Here is a 17,037-nt window from a genome sequence, read left to right on the forward strand (position 1 = left end):
GTCCATGGCGCTTTAGATGGCATGGAGGATCTGAACCAAAGCTACAAGAACGTTCAGCCATTGCAGGTAAAATGGTTCTGAATTTTCCTTTTCTCCCCTAAAAATAAAGTTTCAGAGATTCTCTCCATACTCATATCTAACTTTAGATGGAAGAATTTGAATCTGTCATTGTAGAACTGATATCATTGCCTAACTAAAAACTTACACTTGGATGAACTATTGTTTTTCCAGCTGACGCCCAAGCTTTCACTAAAGCTCAAGCTCCATGCCTTCCTCCTCTGATTTTCGGTCGGCTTCCTGATGCCGATCAGGATGCTACTGATGAGGTTCTCGAGCAACGTCAAGAGTGCCAACCAAAGGTGGGTAATGGAGCAGAAGAGGCCACATCGGCACACTTCCGGGAGCTCTGGAGCATGGACGCGATGGCCATGGACCCTTTCTGGCGACGCTGAGCTTCACGGGACGGGAAGCATATGCGATGCGCTAGAAAAAATATCTGGAAACTGAATCAATGTCGTTTTCTCAATGTTGTTTCAAGCAGACAAAGGAGTTTCAAGTAAACTGAAAATGTTCAAGGTAATGTAGTAATCTGAATCAACATTTTACTGCAATAAACACTGGTTACATGTCACAAATAATCTACCCCCTCATGTGGGCAACGATCTGCGCCGGTGCGCCGGCCGAACGTTTCGGCCGGTCGCACCCTAGCCGTCAGATCGGCCCGTCCCGAGCCGTTGGATCCTTATCCCTGGGCGGCGTCTTCCTCTCGCGAGCGCGTACGAGAAAAGGAACCCCATCTCGCCGGCGCGCGCGTTCTCCCTCGTCGTCGGCCCCCCGCCTGCCCTCCTCGTCTCTCGAGCTCATCGACACCCTCGCCGCCCTCGCCGGCCGTCTTCGCCGGCCGCCATGGTCGCCGGTCCCAGCCCTGGGCGGTCGTCCTCGTCGCCGGCTTCGCCCATGCAACAGCCCACCCCTGCGGTTGTAGCTTCTGTGGCAACCGTTGTAGCTCCGGTGGCGACGACCGGAGCTCACCGGCGTGCTTCGCCGGTCTGCTCGCTGGTGCTCATCCCCCGCTTGCAACAAAAAATCAAGCCCCGGGGGAATATGCCCAGTGCTGCAACCGACGACGGAAAAAGCTACAATCGCTGACGAAAAAAGCTTCAACTAGCTATGAAAAAAGTTTCAACTCGTACGACGGAAACTATGAACGACCAAAGAAAAGTTACAACCGGTGACAAAAAAAGCTTCATCTCGCTATGAAAAAAGCTTCATCCGACGATGAAAAAAGCTTCAACTGTGGAGCCGTACCCATGGACGACAAACGAAAAAGCTGCAACCGGCGGTTACAAAAGCTACAACGGGCAATGAAAAAAGCTTCAAACTTATTGTCTTAGCTGTGAACCCGCGATGACGATGACACCGTTTTGCTGCAACTATAGTTTGGTTTTGCTACAAACGACGTTGAAATTTGCTACAACCATTATCACAGCTACTTGTGCTGCTTCACCGAGCTCCCATGCCTGCCCATGGCCATCGTCGTTTTGCTGCAACCGTAGTAGATTTTCGCTACCACCGATGATTGAATTTGCTACAACTGGTTCCACCGATGATTTGTAGTCTGCCATGGCTGGCTGCAGCTCCGGCGTGGCCGGGTCCGGCGAGGTAGGCAGAGCTCCGATGCATGCGAGGGAGGCGTCGCCGTGGTAGCACCCCATAGCACCGGTTGCAGCATCTCCCGTTGTTCACCGCCCCTCGATCGCTGGCGAGATGGGATGGTCGCCGGCGAGCTCCGAGCGGGGAGGGGAGCGCGTGGCGCTGCGACCGGGGGGCGGGGGGGAGGGATGGGGAAGGGGTGGGGAGGAGAGGGCAGAAGAAAAGGGCGGCGCGACGCGAGAGAAGAGGAAGAGGAAGAAGGGGATCGGGAGGAGGAAGAAGGGGATCGGGAGGAGCGCGAGCGTACGATGTGCTGCGCGTCGCTTCGATCGAGTGGCCCGCATGGGACCGGCGGAACGGTTCGGCCGGTGCGCCGTTCCTAAACAGTTCCCTTTTCACAAATAATCTTGATGTTGAACATTGGGGTAAACATTGGATTAGATTATGTTGTAGACTGAATCATGATACAATATTGCTGCTGAACACTAGAGTAAACATTCAAGTACCTTGCTGCTGAACAGGACGGGGAAGAGACTGCCATGTTCCCCTCCCCTGCCCATGACACTGGCCCGTCGCCATGAACGCCAAGATAAGAGACTAATTTGTTCCCCTCACCTTCTACAGGTCAGATCCCGACGGCCTCGATGTGCCATCCGCCTCCAAGGTCCTATTGTCACTACCCTGCCCATGTCATAGGCAGTCCCCAAGGTCGCTGCCATGGAGGGTGACCTCGACTCCTTTCTTCGGGCTCCAGGACCTTGGCACAAAATGGGATCCTTTTCCTCTTGATCTTCCCTCCTCGTTGGGATTAGGTTGCTGCGAACGAAGAAAGGCGGGAAGACGAGCAGGACAAGGCGGCCGGCGCGCGGCAAGGCGATGGAGCAGGCGGCCGGGATATATGTCGGTGGGTCACTGAATTGAGGGGAAGAGGACGTACGGGAGAGTGGTGCACATCGGACTAAGTGTTTTGTTGGAGGAAACAGGAGGGGGTTTCGCAAAATGTACGTGGTGACATGTTTTTTCGGGTGAAGGGAATATTAGCTGTAATAAGCACATTTCCATAGGTTTCTTAATGGTAGAATCAGCAAGATGTAGGTTCAGAGAACATTCAGACATGGAATCAAAACCAAGAACATCATATAAATCTTTAGGAATGGTGGAAACACTAGCACCTAAATCACAAAGTGCATTGCAATCATAATTATTAATCTTAATCTTTATAGTAGGTTCCCAACCATCATCTAATTTTCTAGGAATGGCCACTTCTAATTCCAATCTTTCTTCATTAGCCTTCACAAGTGCTTCTACATTGTGTTTAGTAAAGGCTTTTTTATGATCATAAGCATTGGGTGAATTCATCATGGATTGTAAAAAAGTAATACCACTCGCACCCGATGTACTTAGAGGGGCAGGTATTGTTCCCTCTCATAAGGTGCCCCTACTGTAACATTGGTGACATCTGGTAATGGGTCTCGCGGACAGTTAAGAACCTCGATAAGCATTTCTACAAGTGCGAGCATAAGTGGGTGAGTTATCTGTGATCTCCTCTTCCTTAAGTCATTCTATAATTTTGTTTATAACACATATCATTTTCTTGTTCATCCTCATACTAGACTAGGAAATATATCTTCTGGAAATGGTGGGCTATATAGCTCGATGTGTTGTGTGGCATAAGTTTTTCATCTATGTTGCTCAATTTTCCGCCCACTCACTCATGAACATAATGCCAACACTAAAGTCTGATCATCACCGGCATCGTCATTCTTGTCGTTGTTCTTTACCTATGTCTAAAGCTTTATCTATGCCTAAAGATCTACTGAAGTTGTTCTTTTAGGATCTACCTACTGATGTACCATTGATAATCCGTTCATTTGCTCCTTTATGTCATGTTCTAAACATAGTTATAGCTTCTTGGTAAGGGAGGCTCTTGCAATATATCCATGTAATCATCAATGTTCATAACCTGTACTTTTATGTAGCCGTTTAGTATGTGGCTGACCATTAGCCAGGTCTTGTTGTTATTGTATGCTTAGCTATATTACTACCAATGGTGTATGTATGCACTTCAAGTCAATTTTTGTAATTATGAATTGATGATGGAGTCACACTTAGGTTGCTTGTACTGTGGAGTATCATACACTAGTATCAAAATCTGTTGGTGCTCGCGGGAGCTTGCGCTCCTGCGTGCGAAAATATTTTGTTAAATGTCAAAAAAAATCCAGCAAAAAATATATGTGTTCTTTGTCACATCCAAATGCTACATACAAATTTGTAGGCAAAAAAATTAAACATTTGGCATGTGCAAAAAAAAACACCAAATGTTACCCCAAAATGTCACCCTAAATTTGTCTTTTCACCGGCGAAACACTGTTGCTCCGTTTTGCATGAAATTTTCAAGGATGCTTGTGACACTAACACGAAGATCCACAAAAAATTCAGAATTTTTCTAAAACTTTTACTATATTTTTGTTTACTATTCACGCGGGAGAGCATGCTCCTGGGAGACCATAATGCATACAATACTACTTTATGGTACTACCTTCATAATGCATAGTGTCATAAGTTGGCATTTTAAATGACCTTATTTATCATTTTGTATAACGCATAGTAGCACATCATTTATTATGACACAGTATCATGATATTGTCTTCTCTTTCCTCGGTTAATACCATGTCAAGTCATCAATATGCCTAGTTTAAATTGTATGAGGATGTGTGACGCTAGTTTGATACTTCCATTGTGAGCAGCCTTATAATAGGCTCCACCAATGTTCTGCCAATTCAATGCCAATCATAAAATCCTTCATAACTTTTTGTGAGGACTTCTTTTTATTCAATGTCATGCAAAGTACTCGTAAAATGTTCATGTTCTTATCTATATGATATACATCTTCGTATGAGAAAACGAACCCATCGTAGGGTATTCATGAACTGTACTCTAAATGTATCTATACTAGATGATACCTTACACATTGTTGTGCGAATTAGTTGCTAACTTGTTTTAATGAAATTTGGTTGTAGCTAGGGACATGAATATTTGGAGTAATAATACAAGAATTGAAACTCAAGATACATATAATTTATTGTATTTGATTTTTGTATAGTTGTAAAAAATTATTGAATATAAATAGCATAATAGAATGAAAAAAGTTAAGCACTTTTTTCATGCATGGTTGCATGTGGGGTGGACTTCCCAATGCATGATTACACGTTAAGATGACATGGTTACATGTTTAGAGAAATAGGTTACTGGAGATTGCCTATTTAGTTATATATATGATTCGTCTAATAGAATGTTTCAAGCCATAATAAACGTTTGACTTTAATTCCGGTTTCTCGGGCTCCCAAGAGCCAAAATTCCATGTCCCACTTCCACTGGATCCTGCAGATTGATAAATTCGGTTCCTGATTCATTCGCATCTGTTTTCTCAGTGCAGCGCATTGACACGGAAAAGTGCACACACTGTATGGAAGCGACATGTTTCACACTTTTTTGCAAAAATGATTTAGATATATTATAAAAGTTCATCAAAAGTACAATAACATCATAAAAATTACATTATGGTCTGTAGACCACCGAACGACAATAACACGGTCTTTGTATAAATAGACTGCTCACGCCTGATTTAGGTAACTTGCCACCGTTCAGCGTTCCTCCAGTGATTTAATGCAACTTGCCATCGTTCAGTGTCCCTCCAGTATGTGGTCATGTGCATCATCCCGTTAAATTAACAATCACATCACCATGACGAGTGCTTCATTTGATACTCCTTTGCCTTGCGTGGCATGTCTGCCACTGAGCCAGGAGTCAGGGAGCAGTAGGCATCATGCAAACAACATGAGGCGGGTTGGCATTTTCATCAGAGTAACAAAGCCGTGTCTGATGCCTCCTGTAGAAACTTGGTCAAGAAGTTTATTTTGGACATACTTAACTTCAATTAATTTACGGTATTGCTAAAATTCAGATCGCACCGGTATCTGATGCCTCTCGTAGCCATCGGATCTCTGCGCGGAGATTTGTGATGGACTAAGAAACCGTCACAGCGTCTGTTGTTGCCGGTTGCAGCATGACATCTCAACGGTCACAGCATCCATCCTCATCGCTCACAGCATGTTGTCCCACCAGTCAGCATCCGCCATTGCTGCTTGTGCCGTGTAGTCCCACTGGTTGCAGCGTCTATTGTCATTGGTCACAGCACGTCTTGCAACATCTGCCGTCACCGTTTGCATCATTTCATCCAACCAGTTGCAGCACCCTATTGTGCCGCTCATGGCACCACATCTACACTGACATCACTAGACTAAGACTTGATTAAGTCTCAGACAACTGAGTAGCCACACCATTAATTTATTTTAGGGCGAACCTAGAACTGTAAACTAATATGAAACATGAAACGGATGGACTAATTAATACTCCCTCTGTATAGATGTTTTAGGTCACTAATATTACACGGAGAATTGGAATGGAACAGTGGTTGCAAATCATCAAGTCGCTATTCTTACAAAACCTTGTTTACGTGTGCTCTACCTGGGGCATCTTGCTCCAACTACTATTAAAAAGAACATATCCTGTGAAGTTGTTGTATATAATAACACGGCATAATCTTATTTATGTGTGCATAATCCTGAGTCCAAAGTTTTCCAACCAAAAAACTTTTGTGAAGTCAAACCTTTCTGTACAGGATACTACAGGCCTGGCAGCCATCCTTGGCGAAAAGATATACCAAAATGATACATCCTGCCCAGGTTACATGATGAGATTGACATCGTTCGTTTACCAACCCACGCAAATAACTGCACAGACCGGCAGATCACTCGAGTTGCACGGCATCTTTTAGCTTCATAACCTGACATGCCAACAAATAAATACCAGATTAGCAGCTCAGTTCTTCGGTTGGTTCCATTGACCTGCTTTTTTTTTTGTCTCAAAACGCATTAGCTTCAGGGCGCCGCTCGCCCAAATGACACAGAATCTGGAGGTCTTTCACAACTCAAAGCACCTCCTTTTCCAGTTTCAGCACGGCCATGAATGCCTCCTGAGGAACTTCGACCCTTCCGATTGCTTTCATTCTCTTCTTTCCTTCCGCCTGTTAGCAAATGTCAAAGAAACATATTATCTTGTTTACTATAGAGGAAAGCCCTCATAAATTTTAAGAAGTTAACTTCTGCTGAGCACAATCAATAGATTCTCCAATGCTAATTTTGATCGAAGTAAGACAGTCACTAAGAAGAATTACCTGTTTTTTCAACAACTTCTTTTTCCTTGATATATCACCCCCTGCAAGTGAAAGAAAACAGTGGTGTGACTAATCTTTGCAAGCTGTGAGGACAAAGTGTAGCGATCTCTGTTTTTAACAAATAGACCATTGCAGTAAGTAATAGAAAAAAAATCAGATAAGTGTGCACAGGATCAAGAACATGAGACAAGGAACACAGCATTTGATTGGCTTTATGAAAATGTCAGAGTACAAGTTTTAGTATTTCAGTTTACCGTAGCATTTTGACAAGACATCCTTCCTGATGGCTGATAGGGCTTCACTTGCAATGACCTTTGCACCAATACATGCCTGTCAAGGTGCTGATTAGCATCTGATTGCTATAAACAGGAGTACTAATTGAGTGGTTATTACTCTTTGGAAACATATGGCTGCTCCTACTTTCTACCAAGCTACTAAAGTAGCACTTTTCTGATTTAAAGAACTGACCTAGGCCCTCCTAAGACCTAAGTCAAGGCGGAGGTGGACCCAGTTCCTCCTTTATAGTTTGTGATTACAATCAACTCACTAACAAAGAATATGATTGATGTTCTTTCTTGATATAGGTTGCCAAAAGTAGGTGAAACATGTTAGGCACCCCCGACCACAACTTACAGTCTCCCATGATCGTCTGCCCAAGCTTGCTATGTTGATATATTGCAAGAAATATGTGAGAAAAAGACAGATGAAGCTCACTTGAATAGGTATTTTAAACATTTGCCGAGGTATAAGTTCTTTCAGCTTCTGGGTGAGCGCTCTGCCAACAGTGTATGCCTAGAAAAATATTCCAAATATCAGATCACTTGAGAACTTATTGCATAACAACCAGTAAACATAAGTTGTAGCTTCCAAAATCAAGTAGGAAGTGAATACATTGCACAAACAAAGAGTGAACTGTAAACTTGAATATTTAGGTGTTAGGATCTGAGGACATCTGATGCTTAACATCTGTTCAAAGGTTGGTGATAACCCTAGAGTATATGGGTTCATGAACACAAAAAGGGAAGACAAATATGAGACTAATTCTAACCTAACATAATCTTATCTTTAGCAATAAGTAGGAGATGGTAGCACGGGCTATCTTCAATCGGTTTGGATGGCTGTCGCACAATAGGATAGGTCCTTAATGTCCTTTCGTCCAGCCGGTTGTGGCTTTGAGTTGCTTATTTTTTATTTTGCTCCTTTTGTGAGCTGTACTTTGCAGACCAGATTATTTGTTTTGTTGAACTTGCTCTAATAAAGTGGCCGCATGCATCTATCCGATGCAGAGGCCGGGGGATGACCTCCTTTTCAAAAAAAAAAAAGCAATAAGTATGGTTTCATACTGAAATGTGTGAGTATTTTCCAGGTTCTTAATATCCTTTTGCAGTTTGCGATAAATGTATATTCACATGGAGGTGTTTCTAGACAGCATACATTCTCTCTCTGGTTTTAGAGCTATATCTTTCAACAATATGATTGTGCATAGACCAAGAGCTCTAGCTTTCGAAGACTCATGAAGTGAGTAACACAAATGAGTCTGCACAGATAAAAAAATCCTATATATGATGATCAAATCAAAGGTTATACGTCAAGGAAAAAAACAAAGGTTATATGTTTGAGAAAGAAATCAAAAGTTTATATATTCGAGAGAAAAATTAAAGGTCATATGAGTACAGTTGTACTAGCTAGCAAGCATGTCCTTAATAGGTAAAGCACCTTCTCTTTGTGTACAATTGTCGACAATGCTTCCACAGGCTCACCATTGATTTGTATGTCCAGCTTTACTAGGTCACTTACCCTGTACCTGCAAATTAGGAAAATATACATCAGTTGATTTTGCACAAGGAACTATTGAACACTAAAAAGCAACAACAGATGGCTAAGGTTTAGAACAATATACGAGTAACCACATTGCTGAAATCCGAAGTACAAACAATCTTTTATGTGAGACCTCTGTCTGGTCTTTCATGACCCTCAGTATAACTAGAAGTCTAACCTTCAAACTGGTAATATATACATCCCCTATCAAGACATGTGTACAATAAAATGTAATATTATTCAAGAACATTGTAAAATAAAATACTCCCTTCATTTCTATATACAAGGCCACTTCATATTTATGTCTAACTTTGACCATAAATTTTACCAACAAAATGTGAGTTACATGCCACAAAAAATATGTCATTGGATGCACATTTCAAAGAACTTTCCGATGACATATTTTGTACTCCCTCCGTCCGAAATTACTTGTCGTAAAAATGGATGTATCTAGACGTATTTTTAGTTCTAGATGCATCCGTTTTTATCCATTTCTATGACAAGTAATTCAGGATGGAGGGAGTATGACATATAACCCATATTTTGTTGACCAAAAATATAAGTCAAAGTTTGACATGAAAAACAAAGTGGCCTTGTATACATAAATGGAAGGAGTATTAAACTCCATAACTTAATTGTTACTGCTAGAGATTATATTCACATAAGCAACTGCTACATCATTGATCATTAAAGTGCCTTGGAGTAGAAAGCTAGTAGGATATGTTGCAGGAGCAATCTTGTATTGCTCTACGGAAATAAGCTAACATATACAATGCATGCACAATTTGTCGGCAAACCCTCATAGGATGGGGTAACACAGAACAGGAATTAGAATTTACATAATACTGGGGAGGAAATATGTACCCGACAACTGAATATTCCATGCTAGCATATCCTTTGCTTCGAGATTTCAGTTGATCAAAGAAATCACCAACCATCTGCATAACAGTTACAAAAATTATATTTATAGAAAGACCACCAAGTAACTGGATTGGTTTCTTAAAATTGGAAAAACAAGCAAGTGGGCCTTCAGTATAATGCATTATATTCACCAGAGTAGACAAGACTGATTCGTATATTGGCATTGTTGGAACACATCAAGTCAAGACATATACTTATGAAGAACCTCTCACAAAGTCGAGCACATTACAGAAACCGCAGCAGATACAAAATTATTTGACGCGAGGAGGTGCATAAAATGAAGAATAAGGTTGGCAGGTTGCATTTGAATGAAGGTAGTAGTGATTACCGACTGTGATGCTTAATACTCCCTCCGATCCAAAATAAATGTCGTGGTTTTAGTTAGAATTTGAACTAAAACCACGACGCTTATTTCGGATCGGAGGGAGTATATGATAATTAAGAAGTAGCAGAATTCTAATTGACCTACACGATATTGATAAAACAATTACATCATCTCGACTGAAACTTATCTTTGGATAATATGATGTATGTTTTGCAGATGCATTGAGGTATGCATCTCATAACTTCTCATAGTTTTTCCTTTTATTTGCTTCATGAAAATGATTAAATTTGATAAGTTACAGCAGGCAGAACATGTTTGTACTCAAAATAGTTGTTGCATACCTCTGCTAGTGGTAGCATGTAAGTAAGTTTGGCCCTGTTTTCTGTAATGTAGTTCATTTCCTTGAATTCACCTCTTCTCTCTTGACCCAGCTCCATTATTGGGCCAATATAGTCCTTTGGTGTTAACAATTCAATCTGAAACAGGGAAGAGCAGATACCAAATAGGAGAATAAAAAACGTGTAGAATACAGTGCCTCCAAAGTTCAGGAAAAAAAGGACATGACTGCAAATGGATGGTGGAAGACTTATAGAACAACAACCTTTACATACGGTTCTTCAATCGACCTCCGTTTACCAGGTTCTGGAAGCAAGGATGGATTTGAACATTCAACCTACATGACATCTATAAGTAAGCATATGTGTACATTAACAGTGCAATGCTGATAAATAAAGCTGGCATGTTTACAAGTCAAACTGGATCAGTAACCATTTTGTTTACTTTACTAAAAGGATGTCAGATTTAGCAACCGTGGCTAGGTCTTTATGCAACCTGCAATGGCTTAGCTCATATGCTTAACAGCAGCATTGAGGAACTCTTCAGCAGTAAGCAAGAAAAGGGTAGAAACATCTAAAATGGCTGGAATGGTTTCCATCTCATGTCCACCAAGTACAGTGGGAGTTAACTTGCATATATAAATAAAGCACTAGATGGATCCCAAGAAAAGACAATGAAGTTCAGCGTCATAGAACTTACAGTTTCATTATTGGAACAGTTGACACGGTAAACCACACTGGGTGCAGTAATTATTAGGTTCAAGTTGTACTCTCTCTCAAGCCTTTCCTGAAAATACGGAACATTACATTGTACAAAATTCAAGTCAGCATGGTTGTGATGTGAGATGCATTGTTAAGAGCTAAGTAGATTGTACAAAACCTGAACGATTTCCATATGAAGAAGACCAAGGAACCCACATCTAAATCCGAACCCCATGGCACTAGAAGATTCCGGCTCGAACTGCGCAAATAACCAAGATAAATGTCACAAAGCTAAGAAATGTAATACAAAATGCTAATGGGTGATCAACACTCAACATTGCAGATTACAGAGCCCTAGAGAATAATTGCACTGCAACTTTTTATGTGTTTTCTGCAATCTCTTCTAAATGTTGTACAAATGAGATTGGAGACTAACACTATTTTCTTACTATGTAGAAATGGAACACTGATCAACTATTCATAAATGAAGACACTGCCTTTACTACTTTTTTTTGTTCATGTTTTAATGCAAGAACACTAAATCATTTTCTTTAACATCAGGGGACAGTATATAAACTAAATATTCGTTGTTAATTTAGCTGTCATAAATTGCTTTAGAACTTCTATGCTTTCTGCAGGGCAAAATAATAACAAAATTTTGGTTATATCAATGCAAATCCATATAAAACGATCATGGTCTACTTGCATGTTTCATCTAGTATGAACTATATTAGATCAGTTTTCTTGAAGGTTCATACAGATGAACTACGATACCAGGATATGGGTTGAGAAAAGAAGTCTGAACCTTCAAACTAAAAACAAAAATAACCAAATTAGTTCAACAATACACTCATGCTAATCTGACGATCTTGCATGGATGGCTCATAGGCATGATAAGAATCCCACCTTTAGGGCAGCATCATTTAGCTGAAGTCTCCCCAATGCTTCCCGCAACTCCTCAAACCTATTGCCAACTTGAATGTTTAATACAAGATAAATTATGCTTCTGCACTGAAGAAAAAAAATCATTTCAAGGAGAAAGGACAGTACTGATCTGCCTCTAAAGGAAACAAGCCGCAGAAAACCATTGGAGTAGCTTCTGAATATCCTGGTAAAGCAGATTCCGCTCTTTTTGCAAAATGGGTAATTGTATCACCCACCCTAGCATCTGCTACTGATCTTATGGAAGCAGAGAGATAGCCGACCTGAAGGAGTGGTCAAGACATAAAGCAATTTGGTTTGACAGAATTATTGCAGTACTCATTATGAATAGAATTTGGGCATCTTTGGAATACAGGATTACAAAAACACAGGAATAGGAGCAGTGTAGGATTTAGGTATCCTTGGTTTGCTGAATTCTGTATGAAACAAAAACACGTGATTTTGCAAAACTAGCTTGTTGGATGCTCCATAGGAATTTTACAGGAATTTGAAGAGAGAGAAAGAAGGTACATGCAAGACACGAAGGAAAACTTTTAAAGGTCTAACCTCTTGCTAGAATTTCTAATTTACTATGAAGTTGGAATTTATGAAAGCAATCCGCAGGAACTTTGATGATCTCATTCCTTTGATCCAGAGTCCCTCCATAAGAAAATTCCTACGTTTTGACATCCTACAGGATTTCTTTAAAGGCCTCACTGGAACACAGCTTTCTAAGAACGTACAAACATAAGAAATGTAGAATTGAGATTGCATACCATCTAGAAGGGAACCAAAACAAGGGAATATGGATACTTCACATGAGACGCAAAGGAAATAGTTGGTGAAATCTGACCTCCTGCTAGGAATCCTATGAACTTACGGTGTAGAAAAGCAGTTAGTAGTAAATTGGCTGCTCTAATTCCTATTATCCAAAGGTCCTGGATGGGAAACATTCAGATGGACCGAAATCTTACAAAATTCCTATGAAAAATCCTTCAACCCAAAGGGGACCTTAATGTGTAAGATTTGATATTGCCACGCACGGCTTAATTCACGTCATCTTGAGCACACCCGAGTCCAAATGGAACAGCAACCTTCCCGAGGTATAGTCAAGACACGTGCAGAACTGTTCAGAGACTCTTGGACTGTAGGATTTTCGAAGGATGAAAGATTATAATATGTAAGGATTTTTTCCCCATAAGAGCCCTCTGGATAATAGGATTGGGGTTGACAAATTCCTATAAAGTTCCTTCAACCCAAAGGTGTATAGATGGCATATTTGGTGAACTAGACCAATAAGCTGACGTGGATTAATACATGATAGAAGTCCCCATTTTTCGGTAACTAAAGTTGATACCACGAGACAGTCAAACAGTGAACTAGCAAAGTTACCTCACCAGCATGCAGTTCATCAGCTTCCATCTGATTGGGGGATAGTACACCAATTTCATCAGCAACATATTCCTGTTTATTTTGACAATATACTCAGCATAACATTCTATACCCTGCACAGCTAAGGTTCCAGGGGAAAATAACTGTAAAATGGTATTATAATTGAAAAATACTTCACAGAAGTGGTAAAAGACTAATGGCATCATTTTGTTATCGTATACTAGAACAGAAACTTTGGATGGTAATTTACAGAAGTGGTATTGTGCACTCCAATGTAATTGTGTTTTCTGGAAAATTATTGTCCCTTGAGATGAACAAGGCAGTTTACTGGAAAAGTTTCAGTTTTGCTTTAATTACCTTTTTATTGGCCATAAAACATATCTTGTCCCCTTTCCTTATACTGCCATCAATAACTCGAAAATACACAATGACACCTCTGTATGCATCATAATAGCTGAAATTGTGAAGATAAACATTAAACCAAAGTTCAGCTATATGCAGAAAATTATATAGATCAATTATTGTTGTCTTCCTGTGGAACTTTGGCACTTGAAAAATTCACGGAGAAAATTTTAAGTTGAACGATTTCTTAAAGGGCACCTGTCAAATATAAGAGCCCTGAGAGGATTTTTTAAAGTATCCTTTGGTGGGGGGACCTTGGTCACAATGGCATCTAGTATTTCGATGATGCCTATGCCCTCCTATAGACACACAATAACGACAACAACAACAATGTTAAATCATTATATCTGTTCGCAAAAGGGGAATAATAGATTCTATATAAAATTGTACATCAACTGTGTAGTAACTCTACAGAAAATGGTAAGGTAACGAAAGCTAACCTTTGCTGAACACCTAATTGCATTACTGCAGTCCAAGCCAATTATCTGAGGATACAGAAGGCAAGAAGGATGAATTAGACTATTACGAACTGATGGGGCATAATTTCGGTGGGAATGAACAAAATTGTTTTCGGCAATAGTCAGGATAAAGTTAGAACAAACATCAAAGAATACCTCTTCAATCTCTTGGGCGATGCGGTCAGGTTCAGCACCAGGAAGATCAATTTTGTTTAGAACCTAAACTAGAATAGAAAGTCATCTGTCAAATACACAAAAATGAGAAGCCATAACAGGACATCACACCAAAATGTCCATCTCATGAGGGAAATCACATAAAGACTTGGGAGATTTTTCCATCCTTCGTATTCATCTACACGGAGCAAAATGCAACAAGTGCTTAGCCATTTTAAAGCTACTTTTCATTATTGTCCGACTGAAAGGGGGAAACATCTTGCTCAAACAGTAGATTATTGGCTGAAATATACTCATCTTTACTCAAATTTGCGCCCAATTCTAATAAGCCATACATAAAACACTCAAAATAACTCTAGCGTCTCAAATGCTCCGGCAAATGAAATATGTACGAATTTGTTAGCAGCCAAAGGTAAATATTGTAAAACTATAAGATGTAAAACTCATTATTGTGTGAAGAAATTGACAGCTCAAACTAACCGGTATGATTTCGAGGTTGCTTTCCAGTGCAAGATACACATTTGCTAAGGTCTGCGCTTCAACACCCTGCATTGTCACATCAGATATCTTTAACTGTCTTGGAAAAGATGTACTGGAAGCTAGTGATGCCATTTAGCCAGCCTCTGAAGGCAAAGGTAAATGTCTTCAAGTACATAACTATTGAACTTACAGGAAGGAAATATATATTGCACCTGAGAAGCATCAACAACCAGCAGTGCACCCTCACAAGCAGCAAGAGATCGGGAGACCTAGCAAACAGTCGGACACTTCCTCAGATGTTTCAACCAACTCCAAATCTTAAAAGCATGCTAGGTTGAAAGTATCAGAGTGCCATCTCAGACAACTCTAAACGGTCATACAAATTGCAGTGGAGTAGAACATTCATGTATAGCCTGTATTTATTGGAAAAAATTATCTTCACTGCCTGGAAACAGCATAATGTGCTATACCTCATATGAGAAATCGACATGACCTGGTGTATCGATTAAGTTCAGGCAGTAAGGCTCATTGTTCATGACGTAACGCATCCGAGCTGCCTAAAACAACAAATGATTAGAGCGACAGTACATAAGAAGGAACATGCACATCAAAACCATCAAGTAAATGACAGCGTAAGCTAATAAAACCACAATAACATTCATATTTGGCAAGCAGCTAACAGCAAGTATCTGGTCTTATTCCCTCTCTCTAGCCTCCACATTTACACCGGGTTAATATGTTTGGCTAAAGTACTTACGAGAACATATAGCATGAGTCCAGAGAGTTTAACCAACTACACCATCATTTCACGTACCTGCAGTTTGATTGTGATCCCCCTCTCCCTCTCCAGGTCCATGTTATCCAGGAACTGCTGTTTCATATCCCTCTTCTGCACCGTCCCTGTCATCTCGAGGAGCTTATCCGCCAGAGTCGATTTCCCATGGTCGATGTGCGCGATGATGCAGAAGTTCCTGATGTTGGTAATGGGGACCTACCAGACATCGAAAATTGCTACTTTCAGTTAAAATTCAGGGCGCGCGCAAACTCCAAACAAGTACAATGTCGCGACTACTGATGAACACAAAGCTCAGGGCGTTGCGCTGCCCGAGGGAGGTGGCGAATACCTTCTGGAGGCGGTCCTGGCCGGCGTCGGTGGAGGAGGCGGGGGCGGAGGCGGCGAGGCAGAGGACGCGGCCGCGGGGGGCGGCGGGGAGAGCGCGCGGGCGGGAGGCGGCCCAGAAGGGTGCGGCAGGGCGGCGGCGACCTGAAGCGAGCGGCGACGGCGACGGCGCAAGGACGGCGAGGGGGCAGACGGCGGAGGTGGTGGCCATGGAAGGAGGAGCTCCGAGGTGGGCAAGCGTTGGTGCTTCTGGGCCGCAAGGCTTTCCTTGCCTTGCCGCCGTCTGTCTATCCACAGACGCTGTGGATGTTTGGTTGCTAGCTAGTAACCGTTGCATTATTTTCATCCTCAACAAATTGCTATTATCTATTAAATCAAACTTTTTTTGAGGTTTATCAAACATTTTGTTTGGACAAATTCTTTCATCAACAGATAAGAAAAATACTCCTACAGCAAAGACTTGACAATTTTAACAGGTTCCTGACTTGTTTTGAAAATATAGTTTTTAGGATTGAACTAGCTAATAAAACCAGGATATTAGATAGCAATATATCTTAAGCTTCGTTTGGATGTAGACATTGATGGGCATGGCACTGCATTGACTCCAATGCCAAATACTCCCTCTGTAAACTAATATAAGAGCGTTTAGATCACTACTTTAGTGATCTAAACACTTTTATATTAGTTTACAGAGGGAGTATTTAGGATATTAATACCGAGGTTCAGTTCAAATTCTAGCGCTTGGATGTTTGTGCGAAAATCCTAAATCTATGAAAGGCTACGTGCCTGTTACGTAAACTTCCATCGCTAACTAACTGACCCCCCCCCCCTCCCCTTGATTTTCAGGCGGGGTGGGCCTCCCCCTCCCCCTAATCCAATCCGACGTTCCCACGTCAGATTAGCACGTAACATTATGTAAATCATTACGTGGATGTAGCATTGCTCGATGTTTGTGTATCCGGGATGTGGAATCCTGGGGAGACACCAATACTAATTCATGTTTAGATGGTGAAAATGTTGAATTGCAATGGATGTGCCTCTGCTGCCCGTCGGCGTGCTCCCGAGCATCCAGTTTATCCTACCATGGCGGTTCCATGGTT

General features: G+C 41.3%; 1 protein-coding gene across 1 annotated transcript; it reads right to left on the reverse strand.

The window, feature by feature from the left end:
- Positions 1-6,237: 6,237 nt before the first annotated feature.
- Positions 6,238-16,251, reverse strand: LOC123136388 (translation factor GUF1 homolog, chloroplastic). The gene is made up of 22 exons (XM_044555744.1): positions 15,942-16,251; positions 15,632-15,808; positions 15,288-15,374; positions 15,030-15,086; positions 14,818-14,883; positions 14,320-14,382; positions 14,146-14,190; positions 13,904-14,004; positions 13,661-13,757; positions 13,304-13,375; positions 12,041-12,195; positions 11,897-11,954; positions 11,169-11,249; positions 10,989-11,075; positions 10,555-10,626; positions 10,295-10,429; positions 9,572-9,645; positions 8,606-8,693; positions 7,604-7,681; positions 7,144-7,219; positions 6,890-6,930; positions 6,238-6,739 (listed from the first exon to the last, which is right to left on the reverse strand). Exons 1-22 carry the CDS (start codon positions 16,146-16,148, stop codon positions 6,644-6,646), a joined length of 2,013 nt encoding a protein of 670 aa, XP_044411679.1. The 5' UTR covers positions 16,149-16,251; the 3' UTR covers positions 6,238-6,643.
- Positions 16,252-17,037: the final 786 nt, after the last annotated feature.

The sequence above is a fragment of the Triticum aestivum genome, chromosome 6B (assembly GCF_018294505.1).
Source record: "Triticum aestivum cultivar Chinese Spring chromosome 6B, IWGSC CS RefSeq v2.1, whole genome shotgun sequence".
NCBI lineage: Eukaryota > Viridiplantae > Streptophyta > Magnoliopsida > Poales > Poaceae > Triticum > Triticum aestivum.